Here is a 20,507-nt window from a genome sequence, read left to right on the forward strand (position 1 = left end):
TGACCCCTTGTCAACTTGACACACAAACACATCACTATTAAGCCTCAACCCTTAGTTTCTTATTCATCCCCAAGATCTAAATAACTTTAAAAGTCCCACAGTCTTTAAATATTAAAATTTCAATCCTTTTAAAATATCCAATATCTTTTAAAATCCAAAATCATTTTACAATTAAAAGTCTCTTAACTGTGGGATCCACTAAAATATTTTCTTCCTTCAAGAGGGAAAATGATCGCCGGGCAGTGGTGGTCCATGCCTTTAATCCCAGCACTTGGGAGGCAGAGGCAGGTGGATTTCTGAGTTCGAGGCCAACCTGGTATACAGAGTGAGTTCCAGGACAGCCAGGGTTACACAGAGAAACCCTGTCTTGAAAAAAAAAAAATAGGGAAAAATATCAGGACACAGTCACAATCAAAAGCAAAAATTAAACTCCAACTGTCCAATGTCTGGGATCCAACTCACAATCTTCTGGGTTTCTCCAAGGGCTTGGGTCAGTTCTCCAGCCATGCCCTTTGTAGCACACACATTGTCCTCTAGGCTCCAGATGCCTGTACTCCACTGCTGCTGCTGCTCTTGGTGGTCATCTCATGGTACTGGCATCTCCAAAACACTGCATGACCCCTTCAGTCCTGGGCCATCAATTTCAACTGAGGCTGCACCTCACCAATGGCCTTCCATGGCCTATCGCAGTGCTGAGCCTCAGCTGTTCTGCATGACCCCTTCATATCTTCAAAACCAATACCACCTGGGTGACTCTTACACATTACCAAGTCCTGCTGCAGCAAGAGGTACAACTTTGGCTATCTCTGGAACACAGCCTCTTTGTGCTTTCAGAAAACACTTCCCAGAAGATGTCACCTCAATGATGCTGGTCTCTTCTTAATCACAGCTAATTTCTTAGCTCCAGCTAACCAGCACCAATAGTCCCAGTAATGCAAAGTTTTCACTTTAGTAGTTCTGGTATCTTGTTAATCACAACTGATTCTTCAGCCCCAGCTAACCAGAACCACAGAATCTTCACAATCAAAATAGCAATGGCCCCGATAAGAGTCTTTAATCTTCCCTCTGAAATTACACAAGCCAGGCCTCCATTTTCTGCACTGTTCTCAACATTATCTTCCAAGCTCCAACACAACATCTGACAGAGCTCTTAACACCGAATGGATCTTCTAGCCCAAAGTTCCAAAGTCCTTCTACAGTCCTCCTCAAAACATGGTCAGGTTGTCACAGGAATACCCCACTATGCTGGTACCAATTTGTATTAGTCAGGGTTTCTATTCCTGGACAAAACATCATGACTAAGAAGCAAGTTGGGGAGGAAAGGGTTTATTCAGCTTATATTTCCATACTGCTGTTCATCACCAAAAGAAGTCAGGACTGGAACTCAAGCAGGTCAGAAAGCAGGAGCTGATGCAGAGGCCATGGAGGGATGTTCTTTACTGGCTTGCCCCCCCTGGCTTGCTCAGTCTGCTCTCTTATAGAACCCAAGACTACCAGCCCAGNGATGGTCCCACCCACAAGGGGCCTTTCCCCCTTGATCACTAANTGAGAAAATGCCTTACAGCTGGATCTCATGGAGGCATTTCCCCAACTGAAGCTCCTTTCTCTGTGATAACTCCAGCTTGAGTCAAGTTGACACAAAACTAGCCAGGACAGATAGTAAGAAAAAAAAATATCAAATTCAGGGTTGACAAGACAACCTAGCAGATAACCAAATGTGATTACCACCAAGTCAAATCCAGCGTTAAGGAGACACCACACTGAAACCAAGAAACACCCCCCTACATTACATAGAAGTCATGTTGGAAGAAGTGTGTAATGTAAAGTGCCCAAACTCAAGAGCATGTTACATGAACTGAACAACACTCAGAAAATACCTGTGGCCAGGCCTCGGGTATATACCTTGAATCCCAGCACTCAGGGGACAGAACGGATCTCTGTGAATCCAGGATCAGCCTAGTCTACATATTGAGTTCCAAGTCAGCCAGGGATTATATAATGAGACCCTGGTTTTGTTTTGTTCTTTTAGAAAAGAAAATATGTATAAAAGACATGTTAACAGTGTTGGCAGGTCCTTTGCTTCATGCAGACAGATGCCAATGGCAGTTTAGGTGGCCCTGACACCATACACCTCTAGACAAAGAGAACAATGGCACTCCACTCACAAAGGGAAGACATATGCTTCAATGGATCTGCTGGCTTCTCTAAGTTTTAGAAAATCTGAGGTATGGAGTAAGGGCATTCTTGTGGAAATTGACAAGGGACCTATATTTATGAAAGACCGATCAGTTTCAGTGCAGATTGGACCATAGCTGGTTCTGACCAGTCCCAATGTGAGTAGAGCTATAGCTGGTGCTGACCAGTCAGGTGAGAGTAAGACTATAGCTGATTCTGACCAGTCCCAGTGTGAATAGGGCTACAACTGTTCTGATCAGTTCTGTTGCAGGCAGGCCTACAGCTGGCTCTTCCCTGAAGCATTGTAGATAGAAGATATTGTCGTGCTCATTGTAACCCAACCAAGCACCGACACATGAATGCAATGTTTTAGGTAAAACTGTGGTCTGAAGCGTCTGTCAGACTAACAAGTTAGGAAGCAGCAAGCATCAAATCCCAGTCATTTGCAGCAAAGACAAAGCCACAGCCATCTTTTCAAGGGGAAGAGAAATACTTACTGAGAGCTTACTTTCAGTGAGAAATATTTCTCCTGTTGGGAGAACCATGAACACATGTCACACTAAAATCCCTCAGTGTACCTGCTTCTGCTGAGGCTGCAGTAGTTTTTAATCATGGGCCTACACAGGCACTAAAATATCCTTAGAATGTATTTATTCACTAGCATTCCTTACTGCATCACAACAGCCATGTATACTGAAAAGAGTATCTGTATATGAGAAACTGCAATGAATGGCATGGGTATTTCCTTACTCCATTTCATTACAGGAATGGCTAGGTTCACAGAGCATGAGTCCCAAGATGAAGGTGTCCTTGGTACAGACACATAAAATACACTGAGAGCTAAGAAGGGCTGGTCCATACTCATCTGAATGACAGCTCTTTGAAGCTAAAGAAAGCCACCACTTTCTATGCTAACCTACAAAATTAATTTTTAAAAGTCAGGAAAAAAATAAATGTAAAAAATGTCTAGCAATTTTAGATAAGATTACGAATTAAACGTTCATTAAAGAATAATTAAAGTGCTATTAAGAGAATATAGTGGGGCTGGTGAGATGGCTCAGTGGTTAAGAACGCCGACTGCTCTTCCAAAGGTCCCAAGTTCAAATCCCAGCAACCACATGGTGGCTCACAACCATCCGTAACAAAATCTGATGCCCTCTTCTGTAGTGTCTGAAGACAGCTACAGTGTACTTACATAAAATAAATAAATGAATCTTTAAAAAAATAAAACGCCTGACAGTAAAGTGACTCTTCTCACAGACATGCTTTCCTCTCCATGCAGGTCGGGCCCTCCTTAAAAAAAAAAAAAAGAGAATATAGTATTCACAGATTTGTTGGTACAGCACATAAATGGGGAGGGGTCCTCACAAGCTTCAGTTGAAGTAACCAAGGGATTCCTCTTTAAGCTGCAGCTTAAAGGATTTTGATATGCTAGCTCATATTACGAGACCACACATAAATTAATTTGACATTTTCCTCAAGGTTCCAATTCATGTGTAAGAATGCTAATCACTTCACGCTACTTTCAGTGTATTTTAACCTTCCATTTACACTCTTATTTTTCTCTCTTTTAGTTAGAAGAAAATTCCTCCCCTATGACCTGCCTGTGTGTGTGCTTCCTCCTGTCAACATTCAGCTTCCAGATCAATGTTCTTCTGTCACGTTTTTCTAAAAATAAATGTAACCCATCAATTCTATTCTTTCAATATCTTTTTAAATCTTCACTTTCCCAAAGAAATTCCAATGACTGGTCTGATCCAGGTTCCAGACTCACTCCTATTTCTCCCTCTTGGTCAATCCCACTACTTTCCCCACCCTAGGGCTCTGCAAGGTTCTTCCTTCAGTATCTGTATACACTAAAATCACATAGAGCAGCTTTTTTGAGCATCTCTTCATGAAAACTCCTAGTTCCATCTTTGGCAAGTACTGTACGTCTGGTCATTTCCCCTGACTTCATTTGGACATTAGATGATGAGCTAAAAAAGAAGTAACAGGTCCACAGGTTGAGTCCAAACTGTGGTGGACATGCCAATCAGCACGATTTATCTTGCAGTATGAGACAAATATCATCCCTACTTCCTGTTCCTTGAAACCAATGACCCCAGGGGATCCCCAAAGATGAGACCCCACAAAAATATTCTAAATGAACCCCCGCCATCCCCCAGGCACTGTGTGCAGCAACCCCTGCTTCATGGCGGTGACCTTCCAGCCTAGCCACAGAATCTCTGAGCCACTGAGTTAGACTCTTGACAGAAATGGAAATGGTGCGCCTGAAAGGCATCGGTAAGGGTCAGCAGGCTGTGCCCTCCCCGCAGCCTTGAACAGGCTGGCTCAGACCTGGTTTGCCACAGTTGCTAGCTCACCTAGGGTGGAGTCTTCAGGCCTAGGTAAAGTCTATTGTCCTGCCACGTTTTTTGGTTTCCTCCAAGACAGCACTACCTGCTGAGAGGTTGAACCTGTTTTCCTGACAAAGCTGGGATCCTGACAAAGCAATGAGATCCTGGCGTGATAGGGGATGGGTCCCCCACCCCACCCCACCCCCATTTATAAGTTCAGACTCATAGTAAACATTGGCCTTTATCAGAGAACTTTGTCTTGGCTCACTATTTCTCTCACTACTTTTCCCATCCAACCCCCATCTTTCCTTTCGGGAACCCAGTAACCCGTGGCCGCTGGCAGCTACAGCAGGATATGGCATGCCTTGAAAGGCATCAGTAAGAATCAGCAGGTCATGGTGCGCCCTTGCTTGCTTAGATTCAGCACTCATGAGCACTGTTATCCATCTTTCTGAATGGAGACTCCTCATGTGAGTAACGCTGCAGACAGTTTGCACTGGGTGTAAAATGTAGAGCTCTCTCTCATCCCTAGGGACTCTTGGCCTATTGTTACTTGTCTTTTAGCTCATCATCTAGATGTCCAAATAAAAAAGGGATGGTCAACTACAAGAAAATAAAGAAAGGCTCAAGGAAATGAGTGCAAATCAAAAATGAAACAAAAAAATTAGAAATGTAGAGGGCTTAAGAAGAGCAGAACATGAAGAGCAAGGAAGGGGAAGACATGGGTGTAGAATGAGACTCATGGTCAGCAAAGTAAAGAGCTCTCCGCCTCCTCCTCCATCATCATCACACCGTCACCACCACAACCACCACCATCACCATCATCATCAGAAACACTCTAATTTCTTTGTAGAAAACAAAGCTTTTCTCCTTATTGTATATCATAAAAAGCAATGGATATTTTGTGTGGTTCCTCAACCCATAACATTAGTGAGACCTGGATGGTTATTTAAAATTCTGACATCCAGATCACCTGAACTGGGAATCCTGGAGCTTTCTAATGATGCTGAAGAAGGATAAATTTGAGAACCATTGTGTCAAAGAAGGCTTATGAAAGGGGCATTGGGAAACCATCCTTGGGCAAGCCTAGGAACCCAACAATAGCCTTCAATAAAAGTTACAAAGCATCAAACTATAGTGCAGCCCAATCAAGCTTGCACACAGGAGGGCCAAGTCAGTGCGGCTCACAGATGCAGTCTGTAGAACCCACATTGCTGAGTCAAAACCTTGTCTCCACATTCTAGTTCTTTACTTTCTTAGCAACACTCAGCAAAGGCCACATACACTAAGGCTGGGTAGTTTTTGGAAATTCCAAGCCAATTCTGTCCTTTTCTCTGCTAATTCCCATGCCTGTTAACTGAGCTTCATCTTAGCTTCATCTCCCTCTCTATATCTGATGCTCAGCCATCACCACCAGCATGACTGGAGTTAGACTTAACCAAGAAGACAGAGACACACCCCAAGCTTATCATGATGCTGTTTCCAGAGGGGCTTAACCAAGATGAGACCCATCCTGAATGAGATCCATTTTGATGAGTCTGGATGTTTTCAGACCTTAAAATAAGTGCTAAGTTGAGCAATCATCCATTAAATATTTACTGAGTTCCACTTGGTGGGGTTAACTCAGCGATGTACGTGATGAGTAGGGATGGGGCTGCACCAGGGAGACAACAAAGATTAAGGACGTTCCAGTCAGCCCTGAATCACCCTGGGATCTGCATCTGTGATCTCAACCAACCACAGAGGAAAATAACAGAAAAATTTTTATCTGCCCTGAGCATGTGGGAACTTTTCCTGTCATGGATCATAAACAAAACCATATAGCCTATTCGCGTGGGCTTTATGTTGTAAAGAACATAATCAAACTCTTAGAGATGGCCCAAAGTCTAAAAAAGGGTGTCAAAAATGTATGTGCAAAAACTATGTCTCTTTACATAAGCACTTTGAGTCTTCTTGGAGATACCAAGGGACAACTGTGCCTCGTGGGTGTGTGAGGAGGCCTGAGGGGAAGATAGGGGATCATAGGAGCTCAGAAGCATTAGAAGGGGAACTGGAGATGTTTTTAAGTAGGTTGAAGAAGGCTTCGGTGAGCAACATACTGAAAACTGAGGAGCTGCGGTCAGGAACACCCTCAGCATTGGAACAACAGCTGCAAAGGCCCTGGGGTCAGCATATGTCTGCACCAGCAATGAGCCCAATGTGCTTAAGCATGGTTTGCAGATGAGACTGAAAGGAGGAGACAGGATGGAAATACAACCATGCATTAGATCCAGGAAGTCCTATGAGAGAGAATAGAGTTACACTTATTAGACTTCTCTGGCAGCTAAGTGAAAAGCATCTACACTGGCAGGGGAGACAAGGGCTCATGGAGCAGGCTGGCTTTTCCTTCTGTTATGGGCAAACTTCACCTGGGCTTTGTCCACCACTTTCTCGNTACCCCCACCCCCACCCCCCACATCCCCTACCTGATCTCCCTCTCAGAATGTTTTTGACAGCTCCCTGGTAGGAAGGAATTCGAAGAAAGACTGGGGTGCCTGCTGCCAGGTGTTCCACAATATGACCCAATGTGCAAACTTGTGCGCGCGCACACACACACACACACACACACACACACACACACACACGCACACGCGCGCGCGCGCACACACACACACACACACCTCCCTAGCCCTACCATCCAGGAGTCCACTGCATATGATCAACAATGTGTCAAGCACCAGAAACCTATTCAGTATTTCCGAACTCATCTACACTTCGCACTTGATTCTCTCTACCTGGGACTCCTGGCTACCCGACCTCTACAGGGATCAGGTGACCTGCAGTGTATCCACTAAGTGTTCAGTCTCCCACCCTCAGCCAGTTCCATCCTCTCTTTATGGTTCTTCCGTGGTACTGGGAATCAAATCCAGAGCCTTGTGCATATGAAGCAGACGTTCCACGGCTGGGACGAATCCCAGATGTCTTGTGATTCACAACAATTCTCCCCCAGGGAATTCTGGAAAACACAGCTCACTCATTTCATAACAGCTATAACCCAGTCTGAAACCTTCTATGGGATCTACCCCATCTTTATCCCAAACTGACCACAGTGAACTTCGACACTAGAGTTTTATGGGTTCTGGAAGTCCTAAGCTAGATCCTCAGGCTCACCCAGCAGGCCCGTTCCTGGCTGAGCTGTCTCCCCAGACCCTGACTTTATCCTTTAATGACAACTACAACAACAATTATAAAATCACTTCACTATTTGGTTATGATTATAAACATTGCACACCAACACAGTCAAAATCCTAGCTAGAAGAATTTCTATTTTATGTTAAATTAATAAAAGGAAACAATTAAGATTAAAAGTAGACATAAAGGAAAGTCAACTGCCACCGTTTTTATTTTTGTTTTGCTTTGTTTTGTTTTATGGAGAAAGATGCTAAGGTAAATGGGAAAGGTCTTAAAATTCTAGGCCTCAAACCACAGGAACATTGATCCACTTAAATATTTTACGTGTTTATTTTTGTTAAGATTTTGATGGAATCAATGTTAATCTCTTGTTGAAAGGCAATGCAGACACACTTAAGTTTTGACTTTCTTCTTTGTGGTGATCTACAACAACCCCATTCTACATAATTTATAAGAATCTAGAAGCCTAAGTCAGATTTTACCAGCATCTGTATCAACACGGGGAAGCAAAAAAGTAGGAAGTGCAATGAATTTTCTTCTAGCAGCCTCAACAAAAGGGCTTCTAAAGAGACAGGCCTCTAACCAGGTGTGGTAGCATGCCTTGCTAGTCCCAGGTACATGGGAGGCTTAGCAAGGGGTCACTTAAACCCAGAGATTCAAAGTCAGCTTTGGTGACACAGCAAGACCCTGTCTACAAATAAAAGAAACCAAGAAGGCACCATTCTGTAAAGCCTAAATTGTTTTCTTTTTTAAGGAAGTACAAATCAATAGCTGAGCTATCAGTTTCCCTTTTTAAAGAGCTGGTATTGATGGATACGCACAGAAAAATAATGATGAAAGGAAACCCTGCTCCAGACAACGAGAGAGAAAAAGTACTCGGGACTCAAACTCCCTTTTAACTCAGAATGAAATCTAAACAAGTCTGTAATATAAGACCTTCAGCCTCCGTTCCATGATCACCCCAAGCCTGAATTCATACCCAGAGGTTTTATTTGTCCTTCTCCAAGCTGGATTAGATATTAGAATTGTCACTTTCACCAGCTGCTTTGCAGTAAATACTATAAGGAACAATGGTGCACACAAGATAAATGAATTGATTTAAATGCTTCAGTTAAACGTCCTTCCAATACCATCTATATAGTTTAAGACATTTTTAGCAAGAGATTTTTCAGTATATCCCATTAAAACAGTGTTTCTGCTTAACAAGTAAATCAGGCTGGGTGTGGTGGGATGTGCCCATAATCTGAACATTCAAAGACTGAGGCAAGAGGATCAGAGTTTCAAGGCCAGTTTCATCTATATAATGAGTTTAAGGTCAGCTGAGGCTGCATGAGATTTTGTCTGGAACTTCCAATCTACAACCAGCTAGAGAATCCATTTTGCAAGAATTAACATCTAGGAGGGTTACACATTATAATCCAGAAAAAGAGTAAACATGAGAATTTACTAGAAATATGAGCAAGAAAATCAGACTGGGAACTAATTTCACAAACCAACTACACAACATATTCAGACTCCTCTCATTCACACACTCACACACACACACACACACACACACACACACACACACCAGATGATCCACACCTGTGCAGAAAAGTTGGAAACCCACAACGCCTTGCAGAGTAAGAAAACTAATGAATTAGCATGTAAAATTCCATAAATAAGTCTTAAATTCAGAATAGGTTCTTCTCATTTTGATATGATGCTAGAAACACACACACACATACACACACACACACACACACACACACACACACACATAACTCCGGAAGTTTCAAAAAGCATTGGGAAGAGGACAGGGCAGAGATCCATGAAAAGAAAAGACAGCTGAAGTCTCTAGAAAAAAAGCCTCAGGGACTAGGGAAACAGATTAGAAAGGGAAGGGCACTTTTGGCTCTTATCGAGCACCTGGGTTTGTTTTCCAGCACCCACATAGCAGGCAGGTAACAACCTGTTATTTCTATCCCATGGGATCTGGCGCCCTCTACTGGCTTTTACAGGTGGCAGGCATGCAAGTGGTGTGCAGATAGGCATGCAGGTAAACTCTCATACACATAAAATACAATGAATACATCTTTAGAAAGAACATCAGCAGTTCTATGGACCTTAGCCCTTGATATCAACACCCCCTTCTACTGTTCAGTTGATATATTTCACACTGAAGCCCTGATTTATAAAATATAAATACTTCTAGCCATGCCTTTATCTTTTCCCTTGAGTCTACTTTGTATTCCCTCAAATTAAGATTCTAAATATATTTGTATGTTTTAAATTACTTAATACCAACTTCATCTCAATTAAGTTGTAAAACCAATTGTGGAGGCTGGAGAGATAGCTCAGTGCTTAAGTGGTACTGATCCCAAGATGAGTTCCCAGTGCCAGCATCAAGCATTTCACAACCGTGTATAACTCGAACTCCAGAAGACCCAGAGCCCTCTTCTGGACTCCAAAGGTACCTGTATCTATACGGGTACATGTGCACACACACATAATTAAATGTGAAATAAACCAGTTTATGCGATCATCGCGATGGTCCAGAATGAAGCTGTGAAAATGGTGGGCTGGCCTACACAGGAGAGCTCAAGCCACAGAGACTCCCTTGGTGCCACAATAGTATCAGAAGTCATTTCCGCAGTTACAAAAGAACACATTGTCCTCCCCTAAAAACTTGCAAAGCAATTCTGGTGATTTAATTAAGTCATATGATACTTGCTAGCTTTAACTTCTCAGTTTCTCAATTCGCATTTTATTGATGCCTGTGCCTAAAGAACAGAAAATTATAGCAGTCTTAGAGAAGAATACTAATCAGGTAAACAATATTGTAGGCAATGAAGTTTATTAAAATTTATAACCTACATGGGTCTGCTGTGGTTAGACTAGACACCTATATACTAACAAATTTAATGATCTAACCTTTAAGATTTTATCTTATAACCAAGCCAGGTTGCAATATTCTCTGCATCAATTTACTTCTGAGATATATAATAAATAATGTGGCATTCACATTAAAATCTGTCAGTACTAATATCTAAAATTTCAACCTTATAATCCTAATTTTTGTTTTAATATAAATTTTCCTAATGCTTATCAATCAAAAAATTATTCTGAGAAGTTTTACAGAAAATAGAATGCACGGCAAGAAAAATTTTGTTTACTTTTTATTTATTTTAATGGGGTTATGGAACCATTGATAAAGAAATAAATCAGAGCTAGGTGTTAGGAGTTGAATAGCTGAAATAAATTCATTGATTGAAATTAAAAAAAAAAGAAGAACACATTGTCACAACGTCATTGGGAGGAAGGGGGTCACATCTACAACTCAAAATGGAAAGAAACAGCTTTTTTCTAAGTACTGATAATTGCTTTTATTAAGTAGTCTCTAGCAATGCTCTAGTCTATTATCCTTCTTAGGTTGTAGGGACAACTCTATGGCATATTAGTGACTTTATCCCACCCATCTGTCTCTCTGTGCATAGTCAAAATGCACATAAGCATTTGATAAACACCATGCTCTACAATTTATATAAAAGTTAATTCAAAGAATTCAGGAAGCAAAACTGACAACAATGAACCCATAGGCTCCTCAAACGAAGGAGGTTAACTGTCTTTCAATAGACCAAAGCTGCCTACTTAGAGGCCATTTAAGTTTCAAGGTTTTACACTGTTTAATTAACTTTAATGAACTTATTGTTATTATTTATTGCTACTGCTACTACCTCCACCACCATCACTTTCCTTTTTGAAACAGTCTCACTGTCTAGATCTGGCTGGCTTAGAATCCCTATAGACACGAAGCTGGCCTCAAAGTCACAGAAACCTCCCTGCCCTGGTCCACCCCTGCCCTACCCTAGGATTAAAGGTGTGCTAAACTCATTATCTTTAAGATAAATGAAAAAACATGATAGTCCCTTCTACCAATGTCCTTCTGCCAGGACAGCCACATGGGAACAACTGATAGAGTCACCAGAGAGTAGGATCTCTCTCTAGTGAATTTCATACTTCCGTCAGGATCGCCCTCCACTCCCCCACTACTGCCCTAGAGTGAGCTCTCCTTCCACAATGTAACCATGCTGTTAGAACTCCGACGCCAGAAATTGCAGCGAATGCTTCATCTAGTTATGGGTATCTTTGTGTCCTAAAGCAGTGACCCTTAAACTTCCTGCAGGGCGGGCCATTTATATTATTTAATCTGTCACCTACTAATAGTTTTTGCAAAATACACTCAAAATGAATTGTTAGGATTTTTGTCTGTCTGCTTTTAGGTTTCATTTTTATTTTTCACTATTCGTTTCTGTAGGTGTGTATGATGTGTGCACGTAAGTGTCAAGCTTGTGTCACCTCACATGCGTTGAGGTAAGAGAAGACATTACTTGAGAGTGTTTCTCTTCTCCCACTATGGAATCCCTACTTTTAAAGACTTGCAAAATATAAGCCCAACTTTGTATTACTGTTATCAAATTCAACAGATAAAACCATTCGCTTGAGTTTCTCTTTAAAAACTAGCTTACAGCGCAATGGGTTCCATTGCACCTCTTTATATCTGTCTCTTTATATCTTTTAAACCTGTCATTTTTGTTTTGTTCTTATTTGTCCCTCTTCTCGACTGTCGCTCTGTGTCGCTACCCCACCCTGCACGTGCTGTCCCACACCATCCCTCGAAGATCTCATTCTCTCAAATTTCTGAAGTGACATTTGTAGCCCTTCCTCTCAAATGCAATCCTTATCTGGCCAGCAAGCACCAAACACCTGTGGGGGGCATTGGTGTGGAGTCACAGAGTTCATAGTTTGGGGCCCTGCTGAGCGTCAAACTCAAGACCTCGGTCCTCTACACTGAGCCACATCCTTGGACTGGCATTGGCTCTCTACCGCCGAGCCACTCCTCCTTGGGCCCACACTTGGCAGAGCACCTGGCTGAAGTACCATGCATGGATTCATTTAAGAGATATACTTTACCTCTGACATTCTTTCCAAAGCCCATTGGAGAAACTTTTTTGTTCATTTGTTCACTTGTGTTTGATTTCTCCTTGATGATGTCATCGTCGATAACGACATCAGCAGAAAATTTTTTCTTTTTCTTGTGTCGAGGTGGAAGCTTTTTTGGAAAAGTAAACATTGGGAATATCACAAGAAACATTGCAATGGCACAAAGAAGGAATCCACTCCACCTAAAAAATTGGGAAATGTCAGTTGTATTTATGGCTTCAGTTTGGGAGTAAGAATAAATCAGAGAATGAGGTTTGACAGGATAAAAGTGCAGAGAAATCATTTTACCGTCATCAACTGTAACACAGAAGAGAACTGAACAAACTGAGAAAACAAAGGTAGCTTGCCTTTCTGTGGTATGAATGGAAAATTCATAATTACACTAGGACTATAGTGACTAATATACTTAACAATTTGATTGTGATGTCAATCAAGAAACCTGAACAGCTATGAATCTGCTAACACAGTTATTTCTGCTACAGTGTGCATTTCAGAATAGTTTTTATTTTATTTTGTTTTCCTTTGTTTAAGCCTGAGTTTCATGTAGCCCAAACTAGCCTCAATTGATTATTATTTCTGGGTAACCTTGACAATATTATCTGCCTTCTTCTGCCTCCTAAGTGCTAGGATGACAGGCTTGAGCCACCACACCCCGCTACAGTAGATTTACTAGAACAAGAAGAGACTGTCTCACATGCTTTCAGGAGCAATATACACCACCACCCAATTTTTGAAACAAGGTATCTCTGTGTAGCCCATGCTGTGTTAGAACTCACTTTGTAGACCAGGCTGGCCTCACAGAGACCTGCCTCCTGGGTGCCAGGCTAACTCCCTTTTTTTTTTCTTAAAAGTAAACAAATAGCTCATGTCAAATGTGGTTTGTTTTCCATCTTTTTGACCTGGCGATTGAATCTATACCCCCAACTCTATGTCCAGTGTGCATTTCTTATTGCTGATGGGGTTCAAATACTTTGCAAGTGCTTAAGCGCGCATTGCTCACCCCCACTTACTCAGTCCTCGAAGTCTTTAACAAACATGATGGACATTAAGACATTCAGAGTTCACCGTTTTACATGAAGAACTTAAAACTACCATACACCAAAGATGTAAGAAACAACCTCCCAGGAAAACAACACACTACAGAGCTGAACTTGCATCTCATTTTGTGGTTTGTGCTCCAGAGAGCTACCTAGGGGGTGTAGAATCGCCAATCTAGTGCTTGGGACAGGTTAGGAATTCAAAATTTTGCTCAATACTTAAACTGAGAGAAATAGGTTTTAAATGGGTGGTAGGTATCAGTATTGGGGAACATAGTTAGGTCAACATGTCTCCTTCAGAACCTGGCTGCTTACAGCACCACATCAGTCACTGCCCATGGCACACCCCACTTGCCCTCTGGCCTTTGAGTTCTCCAAGCCTCTCCACTGTTTACTTCACATCCTCCCTCCTCAAGAAGGCAGGCAGTGGACTCAGGGCAGTCATGAGTTGTGGCTTAGATACATCTGGGATTGGACCCTGTCTTCACCGCATTAACTAAGGAATTTCAACTGGGGAACTGCCTCCATCAGGCTGGTGTATGGGCACGTCTGTGGCCATTTTCTTGATAAACGATGGCTGTGGGAGGTTCTAGCCCAACTGCTCATGGTTCCACCCTTGGATGTGGCCCCGAGTTAATGAGGGAACAATTTTACTTTTCCCAGTTGATTTTCTCATCTGAAAAGAAGGTTTAAAAAATGTTTCTGAGAGACGTCAAATTTAAGTAAGATGGTGCTTCTAACAGACCTAATGAAGTGCCCAGCCCAGCCCAGCAGGTGCTGTGCAACTGGTCTCAGACCCGATTCCCAGCCTTCCCCTAGCCTGGGATGATGCGAAAGTTCATGCAACCATTGAAGGTACTTGTGTTTTTAAAACTTGAGGTGTTTATTTAATACTAATGTGTTGTGATACGGGTGTGGAGGACAGAGGACAACTTTGTGGCAGCAGTCCTCTCCTTCAACCTTTATATATAGGTTCCCAGGAGTGAACTCAGGTAATCAGGCTTGCACATCAAGCACCTTTACCCACTGAGCTATTTTGCCAATCCTTGAGATAAAGTCTAACAGCCCAGAGGAAGGGAAGAATTACAGCAAGAAAATACAAATGGGAGAGCTTGGGGTCTACCAGAAGCAAAGGAAACCAGCTTGTATTCTTCAATAGCCTCAAGAAATAACCGTGTGAAGCATGTGACAATGACAGCCTCTGAGCACACAGCTGAAGGGGACACTGGGAGAAGCCATGACAGGAGAAGATGCAGCATGTGTTGGAAGAAGACACCTCCATAACAGTTAACATTGAAGGGCCCAGATATCCAGACCTTTCTCACAAGCCTATTCAAACCAGCCCCAGGTGGACAGTAGACTGGCAAACGGCCCCACTCCTGTCCGTACCTTAACCCTGCACTCCACACAGAGGCTTTATTCAGGTAATTCAACTCCCTGGATATCACTTGCCTGACCTATAAAATGGGCATGATGTTAAAAGCTCCATTTGATTGTTAAAAGGCTTAAATGAATTTGTGTGTAAACCTTGACACACAGTGTCTAATAAGTGCCAGCATAATGTCTCTCTCCACTCCTTCAGCCACTATTCAATGAAAACTTATCTTTGATTCTAAGTATTTCATTCAATGAGAAATCTATTACCAGCAAGACTACCGAATTGGGGAGGGGGGAGGGGGGTCTCAAATTCATTTTTTAAAACATTCAGATAGTTCTAAACTGACAGTCATACATAGAATTAAGATTAAACCGTCAAGCTGGTAGATAAGATTGTGTGACTATTGCTATTCAAAGCAATGAAGATGCCTTGGTCTGGTGCTGCAGGTTCATAATCCCAGCTACTCAGAAGGCTGAGGCAGGAGGACTGCAAGTTCCAGGCCAGCTTTAGCTACAAGTGAGTCAAGGCCAGCCCGAGCAGCTTGGTGAGACTGAGAGTGAAAATAAAGAGGTAAAAGAGAGGACTGGGAATGTATCAAAGGGACAGAAAGCTTGCTGGGTTTTCCCAAGACCCTGCATTCAACCCCCCACTGAACTGCCAAAAAACAATAACAAACAAAAACATTTACTGAAGGCCAGGACATACAGAAAAGCCAAAACAGGAGGAATGGAGGGCTCTCCACAGTCAACTCATTCCTCACAACAACCCTAAACTTAGGCACAGAAAAGCAATTTCCCGAAATCCACACAGCTCTTAGGAGCACACTAGAGGAATTCAACTTGAGGGTCTGTGCTCCACAGTCTCTGCCATCCGCTGTCAACCAGAACACTGGTAAATGACAGCATCAGGTGCGGGGCAGACTAAGGTTCCTGCAGTCCTTCCTCCCCTCACCCTTCTGTTCCTGCATCTGTCTTTCCCACCCTGAGTTCCCTTCCTACTGTGCTGGCCTCCGGATATCTAAGTAGGATACAGGGTGCGCACTGGACATTCATAAGTATATTTTAGGAATCTGTTTTCTAACAATGAAAAACAATTTCTACACTGACTCATTCCAGAACTGCAATGAAAACAGCTCAGATCAAAATCTTCACTCTGTCTAGACCTCAAAGCCCTTGCTATTTCCCCACTGCTGGCAAGGGCACCCTCCCTGTATGACTCAAACGCTCTGCAGGCTAAGTCCACGTGGGTCTTAGTTCATCTACAGTCAACCAAGTCTGGAACATCACTGTGTGGCAGGACTCTCAAAGTCTAGCAAGTGAGAAAACAGCTAAATGTATAGCACATATAGAGAGGAGAACTGTTTCCAAAAAGAAAATTCCTGCTCAGAGTGGAGAAACGGAAAAGTAGGGCTGCACATTTGAGCCGGAGAAGACAGGCTCAGAGGACAGACACACACAGATCTGAGCCCAAAAGGACAGGCACACACTCCGTAGCTTTTTGTCATTTCCATACTAACCACTGTCACTAGGAGAGAAGGACTCTCAACTGGGGAACGTCTCCATCAGACTGGTGTGTGGGCAAGTCTTTGGGCATCTTCCCTCTTAATGATGGATGTGAGAGGACCTAGCCCACTGCGGGTGGTTCCAACCCTAGGCAGGTGGCCCTGAGTTAGGTAAGGATGCAAGCTGAGCAAGCCATAAAAGCATGTCAGCAAGTGCATCCCTTCATGGTTTCTGCTTCAATCTCCCTCCTTAAGAGTTTCTGCCTTAGCTCCCCTCAATAATGGACTATATCCTGCAAACCGATATAAATCCTTTATTACCCAAATTAGGGTTGGTCAATGTTTTATTACAATGACAAAAACCTAAGTAGAACAGAAAGTATTTTTTTTTTCTACAGCACAGGAAAGGTATTGGGACATGGGGTTAAAACGGTCTTCCTGCAAAGTCCTCTTTGGGTCAAGATGCCCTCTTCCTACACTCTGCTTTGGACACAAAGTGACCCAAATGCCTCTGTGTTAGCTTCCTGGTGCTGCTCTGACAAACTATCACACATGGAGTGACTCACACAAGTGGATCAGCTTCAACAGATCAGCTCTTGGTTCTGGGCCCTGGGTATCTACTGCACATCCCCTGTGAAAGTGTAGGCTAAAGAATTCGTCTTCCCTCCCTAACTTGTAGAGGCTGTGCCTACAATTCTTTTGTTCACAGATCTTCATCCATCTTCAAAGTGAACTGCCAGGATCTCCTCTTTAATCAACAGAGGTCCTGCATCTGGCTACCTCCCTCCCCTTTCACCAAATATACCGTCCCCCCAAAAAATCCTTAATGTGACCACCCCTCTTCAAAGTCCCCTCACCACATAAGGTCCCATATTCATAAGCTCTGGGAATAAGAAAATGGCAGTTTGTAGGGGAAATTATCCTCCCTATCATCTATTGCAGGCAATGCCTAGCTAGCTACCTTCTCCCTTTCTGCTGGGGACGTTGTAAATGCAGAGTAGGCGTGACTGACCATCTCCAGGAAGAAGTGAAATAGAAAATGCGGAAAATACTCACCAGTTTCCGATGAAACGAGGGTCACTCTGGTCAAGGTGAACAGGATTTCTGGGATCCACATAAAAGCCAATGAGTAGCCCACCTAGTAAGTACCCTACTGCAGGGCCAAGTGCTCCCATGACATACATGATGGCTGGGGAGACAGAGGGGAAGGGACAGAGAGCAACGTTACACAAGACTGTATATGACACAGATGTGTTCTGTGGCTATCTTCTGAAACAGTCATGCTGAGGTTGAACTTCAAAGTTTTCCCTTTACTGCAGTGGCCCCTCCTGTTTCTGCATGAGAGTTACTTAAACAAGTTTGCAGCTGTTTCTGCTTTGGTTTTTAATATGAGTATCCAGGCCACACTCTAGAACCACTAAATTAAAATTTCTCTTTTTATTAGCATATGTTGATTGTGTATAATAATGTGTTTTCATTGTGGCATTGCCATACTTACGTGTGATATAATATTCACACCCTTAACTCTGTTCCCTTCACGCCAATCCCTCTCCTCTTCCCACCTGTCCCTCCTCTGCTTTCTTGTCTTTAATTTCTTTATGAATTAGTAAGTTTCATCATGGCTGCTTACAGGGTCCTGGGCAAGAGATTTAAATTCAATTTTTGAAAGTAGAGACCCAGGCTAGTTAATGAGGCTATATATATAGAGAGAGAGGCTATATATATATAACCAAAAGATAGGAAAGGAGAGGAGATAAGGAAGCATTTTCCAAAAGAAAAACAGTTGGTCACAGCTGGAACACTAACAACATGACAAATCTGGGGGGCAGAGTTACTCTGAATGCTGGATTCAGTTGAACAGTGGTCAGCCACTGATCAAGTGCCCACCACCTACTAATGTTTTACTAACTACCATCTTAGAATCAAATGAGGTTTTAGAATGCATTTGGTTCATTGCTAATTGAGGAAACATTCTTTAAAAAAGAGTAAATATTCCTAAATGACATCATTCAGAAGGTCTATGTGGAAACCATCAACCACTGATGGACCAGAAAATAGTTTGTTAAAGCCTGTCTAAAGAGCTGGGTGAGGATGTCTCACTGCACACAGGTCTGAAAGGCAGTCCCTGGGTTCAAAAAAAAAAAACAAAAAAAACGAAGTTATTAGCATTACTTCACTAGGTTTCTGAGACAGGGAAGTACCCCAGGCTAGCCCTGATCTAGCTCCTCTTGCGTTAGGCTCCAGGTTATGAAGGCACAGGTACACACATACATGTCACCATTTCTGCCTCTGCTTCTTTATCCACATTTCTATTTTCACTTCTCTAATTTAAAATTCTGAAATGCCACATTGGAAATCTTGAGGTGGGATAGGAAATTCCTTGGAAGTCATTGGAAACTCCTGACCCATTTTCTCCTACTAAACTCCATCTTTGGGAGCATTTTCAAGTCACTGCTGCATGCAAGGCATGAATAACACACAATGGTGGTCAGCATTTCTCATTATACCTCTGTCTGTCATTTGTTTAAGCACCTAGCCTTCAAACAGCACATAGTTACCAGAAAATGATCAGCGTGGCTTCACTTGGCTTCATTGTCTATACCTGAATAAATGTTGATCCTGTCTACTCCTAGAATCACGGACAAGACCAAGACTGCAATTTAATCCTGTCACTCGCCCTTAACACCATTACAAATATAAGTCACAGTGGTTGTTTTACAGAACTGTCCACCACTACAGTACAACTGTGCTTCCATGGCCCATGGAAGTCCAGAATACAGGCAAGCCTCATAGAAGTGGTGCCCTTACAGAAATGTGTTTCTCATGTATATAATTAGGACTTTGACAAACACCTAGATAACCTCTCTGTTTACAGCCTCCTTTGTTAACCAAAAATAGAAAGCATTTCTTTAAGGTATAGGTATTCCTGTATGCACAGGAAGATAAAATTAAGGTTTGCAATGCTGAACAAGCCACACCCACTTAGAACTTAACACTATAATGAGGCCAAAGTGGACATGAGTCACGATCCCCAAACAGTTCTTCTGGCATGGAAGAGGCTGTCTTATTCACATAGTTCTGGAAGGGGTACTGTGGTCCTGCTTTTTACACCTGGGGACAATGGTATGGATGCATGAAGAAGAGCATGCGTGTACAGCAACCCCACACAACTACCCAACAGATGAGAATCCATTAGACAACAGTCACCAGAATTCCTGACAGCAGTTAGCTGTCCAGCCATACGCCATGTGGAATATGGGGAACTGAGTGGCCCAAGCCCAATCAAAAGAATTCCAGTATCATGTCAGCCTACTGAGGAAGGTCTATGGAAGCCTTTCTGGCTTCGTACACTAGTGCTGAATAAGTCAGTCCTTTAGCTGTATCTTCTTTGAGAGGGCACTGGGGAAATCCAGGGACACTGAAAAGGTAACTATGACTGACAAAGGGTCTCCCAGAGAAGACACACATGAATCTATGATTCACGGTGCATTGACTCAATGGGATGTCAACAATATGTGGAGGGGAGGAGGGATCTGTTGTAGTAAGTCAAGGAAGAAGGTCTTGTGAAAGGATGGCAAGCCTCTCAGACTATTCTTCATTGACTTATTATTGATGGCTGAGGAGTGCTGACCATAAACCGATAAAGATGTGTTGAATGGAGACAAGATGAAGAATCTTAAGTAAATAAGCAAAAGCAATTGGACGCTCATCCTTATGACAGAATCTAAACTGGAGCTTACTCACTTTCTGGGGACCCCTGTCTATCCTTGAGAGCCTTCTATTTTTTATTAGATATTTTCTTTATATATATTTCAAATGCTATCCCAAAAGTTCCCTATACCCTGCCCCCACCCTGTTCCCCTACCCTCCCTCTCCTGCTTCTTGGCCCTGGCGTTCACCTGTACTGGGGAATATAAAGTTTGCAA

At 42.6% G+C, this 20,507-nt stretch overlaps 1 protein-coding gene across 3 annotated transcripts in view; it reads right to left on the reverse strand.

Moving 5' to 3' along the window:
* Window positions 1-20,507, reverse strand: part of Slco5a1 (solute carrier organic anion transporter family member 5A1) — a 127,444-nt gene that overhangs the window by 60,004 nt on the left and 46,933 nt on the right. For all 3 annotated transcript variants that reach the window (XM_021174960.2, XM_021174954.2, XM_029475795.1), the window contains exons 3-4: window positions 17,638-17,770; window positions 12,636-12,847 (exon numbers count right to left, since the gene is read on the reverse strand). In XM_021174960.2, coding sequence (XP_021030619.1) covers window positions 12,636-12,847; window positions 17,638-17,770 — 345 coding nt within the window. The remainder of the gene's footprint in view (window positions 1-12,635; window positions 12,848-17,637; window positions 17,771-20,507) is intronic.

This window comes from Mus caroli, chromosome 1 (assembly GCF_900094665.2).
Source record: "Mus caroli chromosome 1, CAROLI_EIJ_v1.1, whole genome shotgun sequence".
In the NCBI taxonomy this organism is placed as follows: domain Eukaryota; kingdom Metazoa; phylum Chordata; class Mammalia; order Rodentia; family Muridae; genus Mus; species Mus caroli.